Source organism: Trachinotus anak, unplaced genomic scaffold (assembly GCF_046630095.1).
Source record: "Trachinotus anak isolate AG129_WGS33_773 ecotype Australia unplaced genomic scaffold, CSIRO_AGI_Tana_v1 ptg000038l, whole genome shotgun sequence".
NCBI classification, from domain to species: domain Eukaryota; kingdom Metazoa; phylum Chordata; class Actinopteri; order Carangiformes; family Carangidae; genus Trachinotus; species Trachinotus anak.
This window is the reverse complement of record NW_027273889.1, coordinates 450,001-462,126: the sequence shown is the minus strand read 5'-3', so window position 1 is coordinate 462,126 and position 12,126 is coordinate 450,001. Positions and strand designations below refer to the sequence as shown.

General features: G+C 47.9%; 1 protein-coding gene across 1 annotated transcript in view; it reads right to left on the bottom strand.

Moving 5' to 3' along the window:
- Positions 1-706: 706 nt before the first annotated feature.
- The window catches only part of LOC139614792 (bile salt-activated lipase-like), a 17,330-nt gene continuing 5,910 nt past the window's right edge, over positions 707-12,126 (bottom strand). Inside the window, exons 6-12 of the mRNA XM_071472381.1 lie at positions 4,918-5,025; positions 4,596-4,719; positions 3,971-4,157; positions 3,031-3,234; positions 1,941-2,138; positions 1,447-1,554; positions 707-926 (exon numbers count right to left, since the gene is read on the bottom strand). Coding sequence (XP_071328482.1) covers positions 842-926; positions 1,447-1,554; positions 1,941-2,138; positions 3,031-3,234; positions 3,971-4,157; positions 4,596-4,719; positions 4,918-5,025 — 1,014 coding nt within the window. The 3' untranslated portion in view covers positions 707-841. The remainder of the gene's footprint in view (positions 927-1,446; positions 1,555-1,940; positions 2,139-3,030; positions 3,235-3,970; positions 4,158-4,595; positions 4,720-4,917; positions 5,026-12,126) is intronic.

Sequence of the window (12,126 nt, the reverse complement as noted above, 5' to 3'; positions counted from 1 at the left end):
GGCGAGGGGGGGGGGGCGAGTATCGCTACTTTTTCCCCCTTTTATTCAGTCATATCCGGATACAACGTTTTAGTGTCGCTACTTTTTTCAGTGTATCGACAGCCCTACTTCACGGTCGGTTGAACGAAGCTGTGTGACGGTGACATTTGTATTTTCTTGAATTAACGTTTGTGGAGGCATTAACGGTGATCCAGTTAACGGCTGCAGTGAACAGCGATTCAATGAACGGCTACAATTATAAAAGACCAAAAATAAAAAGGAGCCACTGGTCTCTGAGGACTTTGGCTTTTGGCAGACTGTGCAGGGACACATCGCCCTCCTTGCATCCCTTAATAGCGCAACACCGTTTCTTTGACATCTTGCCGTGCAGTGATTCACTCACACCTGGAACCTACAGTGGAGGCGGGCCAACAGGTTGCGGTGGGCAGAGTTACCTTGTGTGTGACGTCACACAAAGGAGGAAGTGCTATCCGCTCGTCTTAAAGAGACGGTTCCTACAAATGGGCGGTGTGCGTTTCTCCGTTTATGACCAGTTCGATGCATGGGGCAGTATATACGTGGCCCAGAGACCTCCCAAAGCACGGTAAAATAACCAAAATCACATTTTTCATGCCATGGGGCCTTTAAGGCTCAGTTTCTGAATACAGGCTGTGTGCATTTCTCTGTGGACCTAGACCTGCTTTATAATCACAAACACATGGACATCTACCTTTAGCCCTTTTTATCTGTATTTATTTATTGTATTCCTCATTTCTTTTCATTGTTAATATTTCATCATACAGTTGTAAATAATTCCAGTTGTTTGTAATTAACTGTTCAAAATAACAGCAGCGTTCAGTGTTCAGCGTTCTTCTTCTCTCTTTATTGACGGCAGGCTGCTGTAGGTTTGGGTCCAGTAGTTGACGTAGTCTGATCTCAGGTCGTAGCTGAAGAGACCAGACGAGACAAATTACCATCAAGATTTAATAGTGAGTCGTGATCTGTCTTCATCGCTGAAGGCTTCATTATTTCTATCTCAGTAAAATACAACAGAGAGTAAAGTGGATCAGAGAGCTCACTGCAGGCAGGTGTAAGAGCAGAGCACAGAGCACTATGACCATAATCCACTGCAGCACTGGGAAGAGTTAGTTAGAACAGAGAGGAGAAAATAGTAGAGAAGAAATTATTAGAACACAGTAAAACCAGAGCAGCTACAGCAGAGTGCAGCAGGAGGCAACACAGTAGAACACAGTAGACCAGAAACAGTAGAGTGAAATAGAAAAGACCAGATTACAATATGTTCCTGTATCATGCAAGTAGAATGTACAGAGGACAGTAGAATAGAGTCATGTAGAGTACAGTAGAGTCAGATGTGTTTTCATTAGAACACAATGCAGTAGAAAACAGTAGAGAATGGCTGAGCCATTGGTAGAACCCAGTAGAACCCAGTAGAACTCAGTGAGGTACCTGACAGAGGACTTGCTGATCTTGTGGTTGATGGTCAGGTAGGGTCGGTGGTGTTTGGTGAAGGGGGGCCAGGGAACTGGGACTTTACTGTCACCTCTACTGGGATCACTGGACAGGAGGAGACGAGACAGAGCTGGGACCAGGTTCAGACCAGTTCAGACCATCTCAGACTACTTCAGACCAGTTCAGACCATCTCAGACTAGTTCAGACCAGTTCAGACCATCTCAGACTACTTCAGACCAGTTCAGACCAGTTCAGACCATCTCAGACTACTTCAGACCAGTTCAGACCAGTTCAGACCAGTTCAGACTACCTACAGAGGACATTCAGAGACTCTGTGGAAACCAAACGGAGGAGTAGTCTTGTTGGGATCAGTGGACAGAGCAGCATTTATCGGTCTGTAAGAAGCAACACTCACAGTACACCTGTTTGTACTCAGGTGTGTTGACGTGTATGTGTGTGTGTGTGTGTGCAGTGCATGCTGGGCCTTTACCCGGTCCTGGCGAAGTTGGTCCAGTATGCGATCATGTACTGGGACAGGTCTCTGTGTCGGGGAAAGTAGACCAGTGGGGTGGAGAAGGGTTTACCGAACAGGTACTGCAGGTCCTCAGCGTGCTCCGCCTCCACCCAGCGAGGGAATCCTGGGATACGAGTCTTCATGTTGAACAGGTAGGAGAAGGTACTGGCTCCACTGAGGGACAAACAACAGGAAAACAAGCAGTAAATTCTAGTTAGTTTTTACATACAAACTGGAGCACAAGTTCAAACTCAGGTCTAGAACCAGAGGCCTCAGAACCAGCTGTGGACCACAGCCTGAGCCGTGTGTGTTTTTACCTATATTCATTTACAGTTAACACATTAAAAGTTGCAGAATTCTTCATGATCAGCTCTTGTTTGGACTGGACTGGACTCCACTGGGTGACTGATGCTGAAGAAAACTCTCAGGCAAGTTCAGCAGTTTTATGAAGCATCTTTTACTATGATTTCTAAGTGGATTTTTCACAGTGGACATCAGAGATGACATCATTGAAGTGTAAGTCACACTGACTAAAAATATGTTTCATGTTTGTGTTCAGATTTGACTGAGTTATGACTCAAAGTGCTGCAGCTCCCCTGCTGTCAGATCAGCAACAGGCTACAGGCGCCTCAGTGAACCTCAGTGACGGAGCTGAAGCTTGTTTTGATTGTAGACAAAATTGTAAAATTTTAAAAGTTTGGATTAAAATTGAGTTCTTGTCAAAGGAGAGAAAGGAAAACAAGTTGCTGAGGAAGATCATCTGATATGGTCGAAAGCTCTAAAACAGATAACTAGTGACCTTCATTTACTAATTCAGTCATTTATTTATTGTACATGTACTTTTGCTAGTGTTTGCATTATGTGGTCAGATGCTAAAGTCCATTTTGTTGTGATACTGTGTCCAATAGCAATAAAGTTCAATCAAATCCAATGAAATTTCATTGGCCAGTCTGTGAGGAAACAGTGTAGTTGTGCATTTCAGCAGCTTGAGGTTTTCTCACGTTGAGAACAAAAACAGAGCAGAACAGACTCTGACCACCTGGATCCTCGACCAATCAGAGCTGACCTGGAGTTGTTGGCATGCAGTTGGAGAGCGATCTGGGTCGGGACCAGGAACAGGAAGTCCGTCTCAATGTCGGCTACCGTCTTCTTTACCACCGCCGGCTCCGGAACCGACCCCCAGTGAGAAGAGTAAACGCTGTAGGCGGAGCCGATGGCGGTGTTCCCCTTCTCTTTGGTCAGACCAGCCAGCAGACCCTTCACCTGCTCCCTGAGGAGCACGCAGGAGGGGAAACACTGATCAACCAGCAAGTCAGAGCATTCAGTCTCAAGTATCATGGTGGCAACAGCTTCACAGTTCCTCTCTTTGCTTCGTTACAGAAGCTGGGAAAGACGAATATTTTTTTATCACGTTATCTCAAAATAACAAAACTAATTTCACTTGTTTTCTTGAGATATTGTCCCGTTATCAAAATTTTGTTATGTCAAGATAAAGAAATAATTATCCCATTATCTTGAGAAAACAAAAAATCATTTTCTCCTGATAATGTGTCGATAATGGGATTAAAAAAGATTTGGAAGTATGGCCGTCTGTACTTCTTTCCTTCCTTGGAGCAGAAACAATCTCAACTTTTTTTGATCAAATATCTGAGTCGTCCACACAGTGACATCACAGATGGAGTTGGGTGTCATCTGCATATGGACGAAACTTCATAGGATGATGAAGAAGTGGGCCTTGAGTAGAGACTGTGGGACTCCAGATAAATTGTTGCAGTGGAATCACAGGCTGCAATATTCTATTATCTTTTTTTTGCATTGCATGATGTTAAATTTGTGTCTTGATGACATCAAAATTTTATATTGTTTCTATCGTTAACGTCTCAGTTTATCTTTTATTGAGAGCTCTCTTTGACCCTGGTTTTACTGCTCCTGTACAGTCCAGAATTGGATCTCAAAATAAAATGAAACACAGCAGGCAGATATTAACAAGGTATTTCTGTACTCACACAGAGGTGGTGGCAGTTTTGTTGTTGATTGAAGGAACATCAACTCCAGCAAAAATGTGTCCATCCATGCTGTTGACTCCGGCCATGTAATCAAACTGAGCGGCGTTGTGGAACAGCCGACTGGGCTCATCTGGGATAAAATCACCATCAACCACCGGAGCGAATTCAAGGAGGTCCATGACCACACCTTCAGAGAGGACAGACAGAGACACAAACCTTCACTCATCTTGTCCACAAGGGTTCAGAGCCGTCCACCACAAGCCATTAAGTGGATATTACTCACAATTCATAGTGTTTTATTGTTAAACATGATGATAGGGGATTTCTGAACTGAGTATAGCAAAAAGACATAAACTTAAACATACAATAAAGAAAGTGCTGCAAACAAGTTCACATGTACTGTTATCTCCCATAATAAACTGTTGCTGATTGTTGGTGCTGATCCCACTGAGAGTCAACAGTTCAGTCTGCAGTTTCAGCACAATTTAAAACCACTTTAAAACTGATATTAAACATTTGAAAACAGACGACACTGGGACTAAATTCTGCCTCAAGAGCTGCTTTAAGTTACGAGTTGTGTGTCACTTAATGCAGTTGTGTTTTTCTCCCTCCCTGCTGGTCAGACCTTTTCCAAGAATAAGCAGCACATCGATTTTTCCCGCCATGGTGAGACCGGCCGGGTCGCTCATCTTCAGACACGTTAACATCTCATCCTCGTTACTTCTCCAGCAGCCGACCTTACGGGCGACCTGCAGAATCGAACAGTTCAGTCATCTACACAATGAGCTGCAGCCGACACATTCACAGTCAAGATAAAGCAGATGGTTCGGTCAAATGATGACACCCGCATGTATCATCGCTCCACTTGATTAAGATCAACAAACAGAATAATAGAGCTGTATTTTATCAAATGTAGAGTTAAGGTAAAGTCTGATGCAGTGTTTGACCTTCTTGGTGAGAGCCATGGGTTTAGTCTGCAGAGCCCAGGGACTGAGGGCCACACCACACTGAGTGATCGCTCTGCGGAACAAGCCTTTACTGTAGGGAGACAGCATCTGAGAGAGAGAGAGAGAGAGAAAGAGACTTTTTTTGACTTTTAGAAAACACACATCATCAATCACATCAAAAACCAGTCAGACATAAATACTCTAATTAAGATGGCTGGTGAATGTGAGCTCTCCCTGCTCAGAAACTCTGCACAGAGCTCGGTCACATCCCCACTGCTCCTTGAAGACGTCCATATTCTCTGTGGCCTTGCGGAAGCAGAACTCCAGCCTCAGTCTGGCTTTAACGCTCTGCCTCCACAAGGCCACAACATCACACGTGGGTCCATCCTGCAGTTTGTCCCTGCGCGTCAGGTAGACCGCCAGTTTGGCTTCTCCTAATAAAAAATTTAAAAGTTGGCACTTTGCTTTTTTTTCTTTAGTGTATGTGACTCCACCAATAAAAACAGAGGCAGAGAACACAACATTAAAAAGATTAAAAATCCCAGTTAAAACACTGAACAGCTCAGTGAGTCTCCTGCACTCGGTAAAAACATGAAAGATGGTCTCAGACAGACTGAAGAACGGACACTCATTCACAACACTGCTGTTAAAAACAGATAAAAAAGCGTTAGTGGCAATAGCACCATGTAAAATCCTCCACTGAAGGTCTCCAGTCCGTTTCTTTAGTGGAGGCTTGTAGAGAGTCCTCCACTGTGGACTCTGTCCCCCCAGTCTGTCCGTCCACACGGTGGCTGCCCTGTTGAACAGGCCCTTTGTGTTGGTTGCCTTCACGGTGTTCCTGTATATTGTCTGTTTGTCTGCTCTGTGGAGGCTCAGCTTCTTCTGGTTGTAGATTTTTAAGAGAGGGCCACCGGGCTCCTCGGACCCAGGGCTAAGATGGAGATCAGGGAAGGCATCCGTGGGGTCGGGCTCAGCTCCTCCTCTGCTGTGGCGTAGGAGGAGGCTCCTCTCCTTCACTGAGAGCTTCTGTCTCCAGAGCTCCAGGCTTCTCCTCACCAGCCGGACAGAGTGCACCCCCAGCACAGAGCTCACAGCCTGGGCATCAGTGAGCGCCGGCCCCGCCGCATCCACCAGCTGTTTTAAAGTGAGGGTCTTAGAGTGGCACAGCGCCCCCATCAGCCCAGGCGTGGTGTTGCTGCAGACGTCTAGTCTGCCACCGCAGATCAGAGGTTCCTTCAACAACCAGTGCAGAGAGTCAGACCCTTTGAAGTTTTTCCAATTAAAAAGAGCACAGGATTTAAAAACACCCTGATAAAACGGAGGCAACCCACTTAACTTAAAACATTTAAAGTCAGTTAGAAACAGAGCAGCATCCAGCCCCAGACTGTTCACACGCCTGAATATGCAGCTGGCCACATCCCTCCACACTAAGTCAGACGGCCATGTCAGATACCTCTGAACAAACTGTATCCTAAAGGTGGCCGTTCTACTGGCCAGGTGGACCAGGCCCTGCCCCCCCTCCTCTCTGGATAAAAACAGGACTGACTGTGGCACCCAATGAAAACGGTCCCAGAAAAAATTAACCATTTTAGCCTGGATCTGGGCCAACAGACCTGACGGCGGATCCAGACAGGCCAGTCGGTGCCACAGCAGAGAAGCTACAAGATTGTTTAAAACCAGCACTCTTCCTCTGTAAGACATCTGTGGGTGAAGCCATTTCCATCTTGACAGCTTACCTTCTACTTTTTCAGCTATGCCGTCCCAATTTTTCTTCACCATTTTTTCATTTCCCACATAGATACCGAGGTACTTGAGGCCGTCTCTCTTCCAGGTCAGGCTTTGAGGGAGAACCGGGAGGCCCTCACGCCACTCACTGACAGCAAGGGCCTCACTCTTCCCCCAGTTCACCCTCGCAGCCGACACAACAGAGAACCTGTCAGTAATGTGGGCTACTGTGTCGACATCACGCTGATCTTTTATAAAAACAATGACGTCATCTGCATAAGCAGATAAAACCACATTACTATTAAAACCAGGTAAAAACAGGCCTTGAACACTCGAGCGTATTTTGTTGAGGAGGGGTTCCAGGGAGAGCGCATAGAGCATCCCAGACAGAGCGCAGCCCTGCCGGACGCCTCTACGCGCTCTAAAAGGAGCACACAAGCTGCCGTTGATCTTAAGCACACTCTCAATGTCACTGTACAGCACCTGGATCTTGGCTATGAGACCAGCGCTGAACCCAAACCTCTCCATGGTCTTCCAGAGGAATTGGTGTTCAACGCAGTCAAAAGCCTTTTCTTGATCTAATGAGATCAGTCCAGTATTTATCCCCAATGAACTGGAGACCTCCAAAACATCCCGAATAAGGTAGACATTGTCTACCATGGACCTGCTGGGTACACAGTACGTCTGGTCCCGATGGATGACCTCCTCCATGGCTCCTCTCAGTCGAATGGCCAAGGCCTTGGAGAGGATCTTATAGTCCGTACATAAGAGAGACACAGGGCGCCAGTTTTTTATGTCCTGCAGGTTGCCTTTTTTTGGCAGGAGGGTGATGACGGCTCTGCGGCAGGACAGAGGCAGTGACCCAGTGGCGAGGCTCTCGTTGAAAACTTCCAGGATGTCCTGTGACAGAATTTCCCAGAAGGTCTTATAAAACTCCACACTGAGTCCGTCAATGCCCGGGGCCTTCCGGCCCTGCATGGTTTGGAGGGCAGCGTGTAGCTCCTGTACCGTCAGGGGGCGCTCCAGCTGGTCGTTGGTCCTTTCAGAGACCTGTGGCAGCTCAGCACAGAAGTCATTAAACAGTTCTTCGTTATCCTTGTAGTCACTTTCATATAATGAGGTGAAGAACTCCACGGCTCTCCCCCTGATCTGGCCTGGTTCAGACAGCTCTTGTCCTGTGTCTGACAGCAGAGAGTGGATCAGCTTCCTCTGGCCGTGCTTCTTCTCCAAGCCAAAGAAGAAGCCAGAAGGAGCATCCATCTCAGTGATGTCCTGGATTCGGGACCGGACCAGCGCACCCTGTACTTTAGTGTCCAGCAGGTCGGCTAAAGCCATCTTTTTGGTCTTGAGGATTTCAATACATCCTCGATTTCCCGTGGACTCATTCAGATGTTCCAGTTCCACAATCTCAGTCTCCAGATCTCTGATAGATCTGGTGATGTGACGAGTGACATTGAGTGTGTGCTGCTGACATAACATTTTGATCTGAGTCTTACCAAAGTCCCACCACTGCCTTAAGCAGGTAAACTCACTCTTCCTCTGTCTAAAACCAGTCCATAAATAACTAAGAGCTTCTCTAAAACTTTGGTCAACTGCTAAAACTGAATTAAAATGCCAGTAGGCACTTTTAGGTAAAATATTTCTAATAAAAACACGACATAAAACCAAAGCGTGATCTGTAAAACCCACTGGCAGAATCTTACATGTTTTAAAAACATTAAGATGGTGTTTAAAACAATAAAAACGGTCAAGACGAGCCAAAGACATCCTGTCCTCTCTAACGTGGGACCATGTGTACTGTCTGCAGCTTGTGTGCAACCTTCTCCATACGTCCACCAGGCCATGGGAGGAGACCAGCTGCCTCAGAGCCTGCTGAGAGGCCGGGTGAGGCTCTGCATGGTGTCGATCTAAAATCTCATCTTCAGTACAGTTAAAGTCCCCACCTAAAAACAAATAATCCGTTGAGCTACAATCTTTTAATTTGTCGTTAATATCTCTAAAACAGAGCTTCCTCTCTGCACCGTTATTGGGAGCGTACACATTGATAAAAACAACAGTAAAACGATCAAACCCGGCTCTGACTGAGAGACACCTCCCCTGGATGACGTGCTCCACAGTCAGTGACGTCGGAGTAAAACCTTTGGAGAACAGGATGCCCACCCCTGCACTGAGTGCAGTGCCGTGGCTAAAAACCACCTCCCCTTCCCATTCTCTACGCCAGTCGCCTTCATTAGCACCGTCACTGTGAGTCTCTTGTAAAAAAACAACATCCATCTTTTTGAGTCTCACTGTTTCGAACACAACAGCTCTTTTTTTAACCTCTCTGGCCCCATTGATGTTTAAACTCCCCACTTGAAAGGTGTCCATAAAAGGTGAGAGATTTAAAACAGCACAAAAAACAGTCAATAAGTTAAATAAAATATAAAGCAGTGTCTTCATCATTAACAGATTTCTTTTTTGACTTTAAGAATCAGTTTCTTCAGTCTGAACACTTCTTGATCAGTAAAGTCTGATTCAGCTTTATTCCTGACGTGACGTCTGGCTGAGGTGTAGAACATTTGTTTATCAGGAAAATAATGTTCCAGATTCACACCTTTCATGTTCTTGGTCTCCTGGAGGAACGTTTTCAGCACTTTGGCTGAATAAGCCTTTTCTTCCTGACTGGCTGATTTCTGAGTGTGATACAGATCACTGTCATCAGAGACACAGCCTTCACTGTCACTGCTGTCTAACTGCTCCACTGTCCCACCTGTCTGTCTGCCTGTCTGTCTGCCTGTCTGTCTACCTGTCTGTCTACCTGTCTGTCTGCCTGTCTGTCTGCCTGTCTGTCTACCTGTCTGTCTACCTGTCTGTCTGCCTGTCTGTCTGCTCTTCGCCCTGACATCTACATTTCTATCTCTGCTGCGGCGCTTTAGTGGGACTGACGTGCACGCAGCCTCTTCTTCTATCTTCTCCACAGCTTCACCTGTCTGTCCACCACCTGCTTCACCTCTGTTCTCCTCTTCATCCTCCTTCTCACCCACCTCACCTTCCTGAACTTCAGTTTCACCAGTTAAGTTACCCGTCTCACCTCCCTGTTGTCCACTCACTTCACCTGTCTCACCTCCCTGTTGTCCACTCACTTCACCTGTCTCACTCCCCTGTTTTCCACTCACTTCACCTGTCTCACTCCCCTGTTTTCCACTCACTTCACCTGTCTCACTCCCCTGTTGTCCACTCACTTCACCTGTCTCACTCCCCTGTTGTCCACTCACTTCCCCTGTCTCACTCCCCTGTTGTCCACTCACTCCTCCTGTCTCACTCCCCTGTTTTCCACTCACTTCACCTGTCTCACTCCCCTGTTGTCCACTCACTTCACCTGTCTCACTCCCCTGTTGTCCACTCACTTCCCCTGTCTCACCTCCCTGTTGTCCACTCACTTCACCTGTCTCACTCCCCTGTTGTCCACTCACTCCTCCTGTCTCACTCCCCTGTTTTCCACTCACTTCACCTGTCTCACTCCCCTGTTGTCCACTCACTTCACCTGTCTCACTCCCCTGTTGTCCACTCACTTCACCTGTCTCACTCCCCTGTTGTCCACTCACTTCACCTGTCTCACTCCCCTGCTGTCCACTCACTTCACCTGTCTCACTCCCCTGTTGTCCACTCACTTCCCCTGTCTCACCTCCCTGTTGTCCACTCACTTCACCTGTCTCACCTCCCTGTTGTCCACTCACTCCTCCTGTCTCACTCCCCTGTTTTCCACTCACTTCACCTGTCTCACTCCCCTGTTGTCCACTCACTTCCCCTGTGTCACTCCCCTGTTTTCCACTCACTTCACCTGTCTCACTCCCCTGTTGTCCACTCACTCCTCCTGTCTCACTCCCCTGTTTTCCACTCACTTCACCTGTCTCACTCCCCTGTTGTCCACTCACTTCCCCTGTGTCACTCCCCTGTTGTCCACTCACTTCCCCTGTCTCACTCCCCTGTTTTCCACTCACTTCACCTGTCTCACTCCCCTGTTGTCCACTCACTTCCCCTGTCTCACTCCCCTGTTGTCCACTCACTTCACCTGTCTCACTCCCCTGTTTTCCACTCACTTCACCTGTCTCACTCCCCTGTTGTCCACTCACTCCTCCTGTCTCACTCCCCTGTTTTCCACTCACTTCACCTGTCTCACTCCCCTGTTGTCCACTCACTTCCCCTGTCTCACTCCCCTGTTTTCCACTCACTTCCCCTGTCTCACTCCCCTGTTGTCCACTCACTTCCCCTGTCTCACTCCCCTGTTGTCCACTCACTTCACCTGTCTCACCTCCCTGTTGTCCACTCACTTCACCTGTCTCACTCCCCTGTTGTCCACTCACTTCCCCTGTCTCACTCCCCTGTTTTCCACTCACTTCACCTGTCTCACTCCCCTGTTGTCCACTCACTTCCCCTGTCTCACTCCCCTGTTTTCCACTCACTTCACCTGTCTCACTCCCCTGTTGTCCACTCACTTCCCCTGTCTCACTCCCCTGTTGTCCACTCACTTCACCCGTCTCACTCCCCTGTTGTCCACTCACTTCACCCGTCTCACCTCCCTGTTGTCCACTCACTTCCCCTGTCTCACCTCCCTGTTGTCCACTCACTTCACCTGTCTCACTCCCCTGTTTTCCACTCACTTCACCTGTCTCACTCCCCTGTTGTCCACTCACTCCTCCTGTCTCACTCCCCTGTTTTCCACTCACTTCACCTGTCTCACTCCCCTGTTTTCCACTCACTTCCCCTGTCTCACTCCCCTGTTGTCCACTCACTTCCCCTGTCTCACTCCCCTGTTGTCCACTCACTTCACCTGTCTCACCTCCCTGTTGTCCACTCACTTCACCTGTCTCACTCCCCTGTTGTCCACTCACTTCCCCTGTCTCACTCCCCTGTTTTCCACTCACTTCACCTGTCTCACTCCCCTGTTGTCCACTCACTTCCCCTGTCTCACTCCCCTGTTGTCCACTCACTTCACCTGTCTCACTCCCCTGTTTTCCACTCACTTCACCTGTCTCACTCCCCTGTTGTCCACTCACTTCACCTGTCTCACTCCCCTGTTTTCCACTCACTTCACCTGTCTCACTCCCCTGTTGTCCACTCACTTCACCTGTCTCACCTCCCTGTTGTCCACTCACTTCACCTGTCTCACTCCCCTGTTGTCCACTCACTTCCCCTGTCTCACTCCCCTGTTGTCCACTCACTTCACCTGTCTCACTCCCCTGTTTTCCACTCACTTCCCCTGTCTCACCTCCCTGTTGTCCACTCACTTCACCTGTCTCACTCCCCTGTTGTCCACTCACTTCACCTGTCTCACCTCCCTGTTTTCCACTCACTTCACCTGTCTCACTCCCCTGTTTTCCACTCACTTCACCTGTCTCACTCCCCTGTTGTCCACTCACTTCCCCTGTCTCACCTCCCTGTTGTCCACTCACTTCACCTGTCTCACTCCCCTGTTGTCCACTCACTTCACCTGTCTCACCTCCC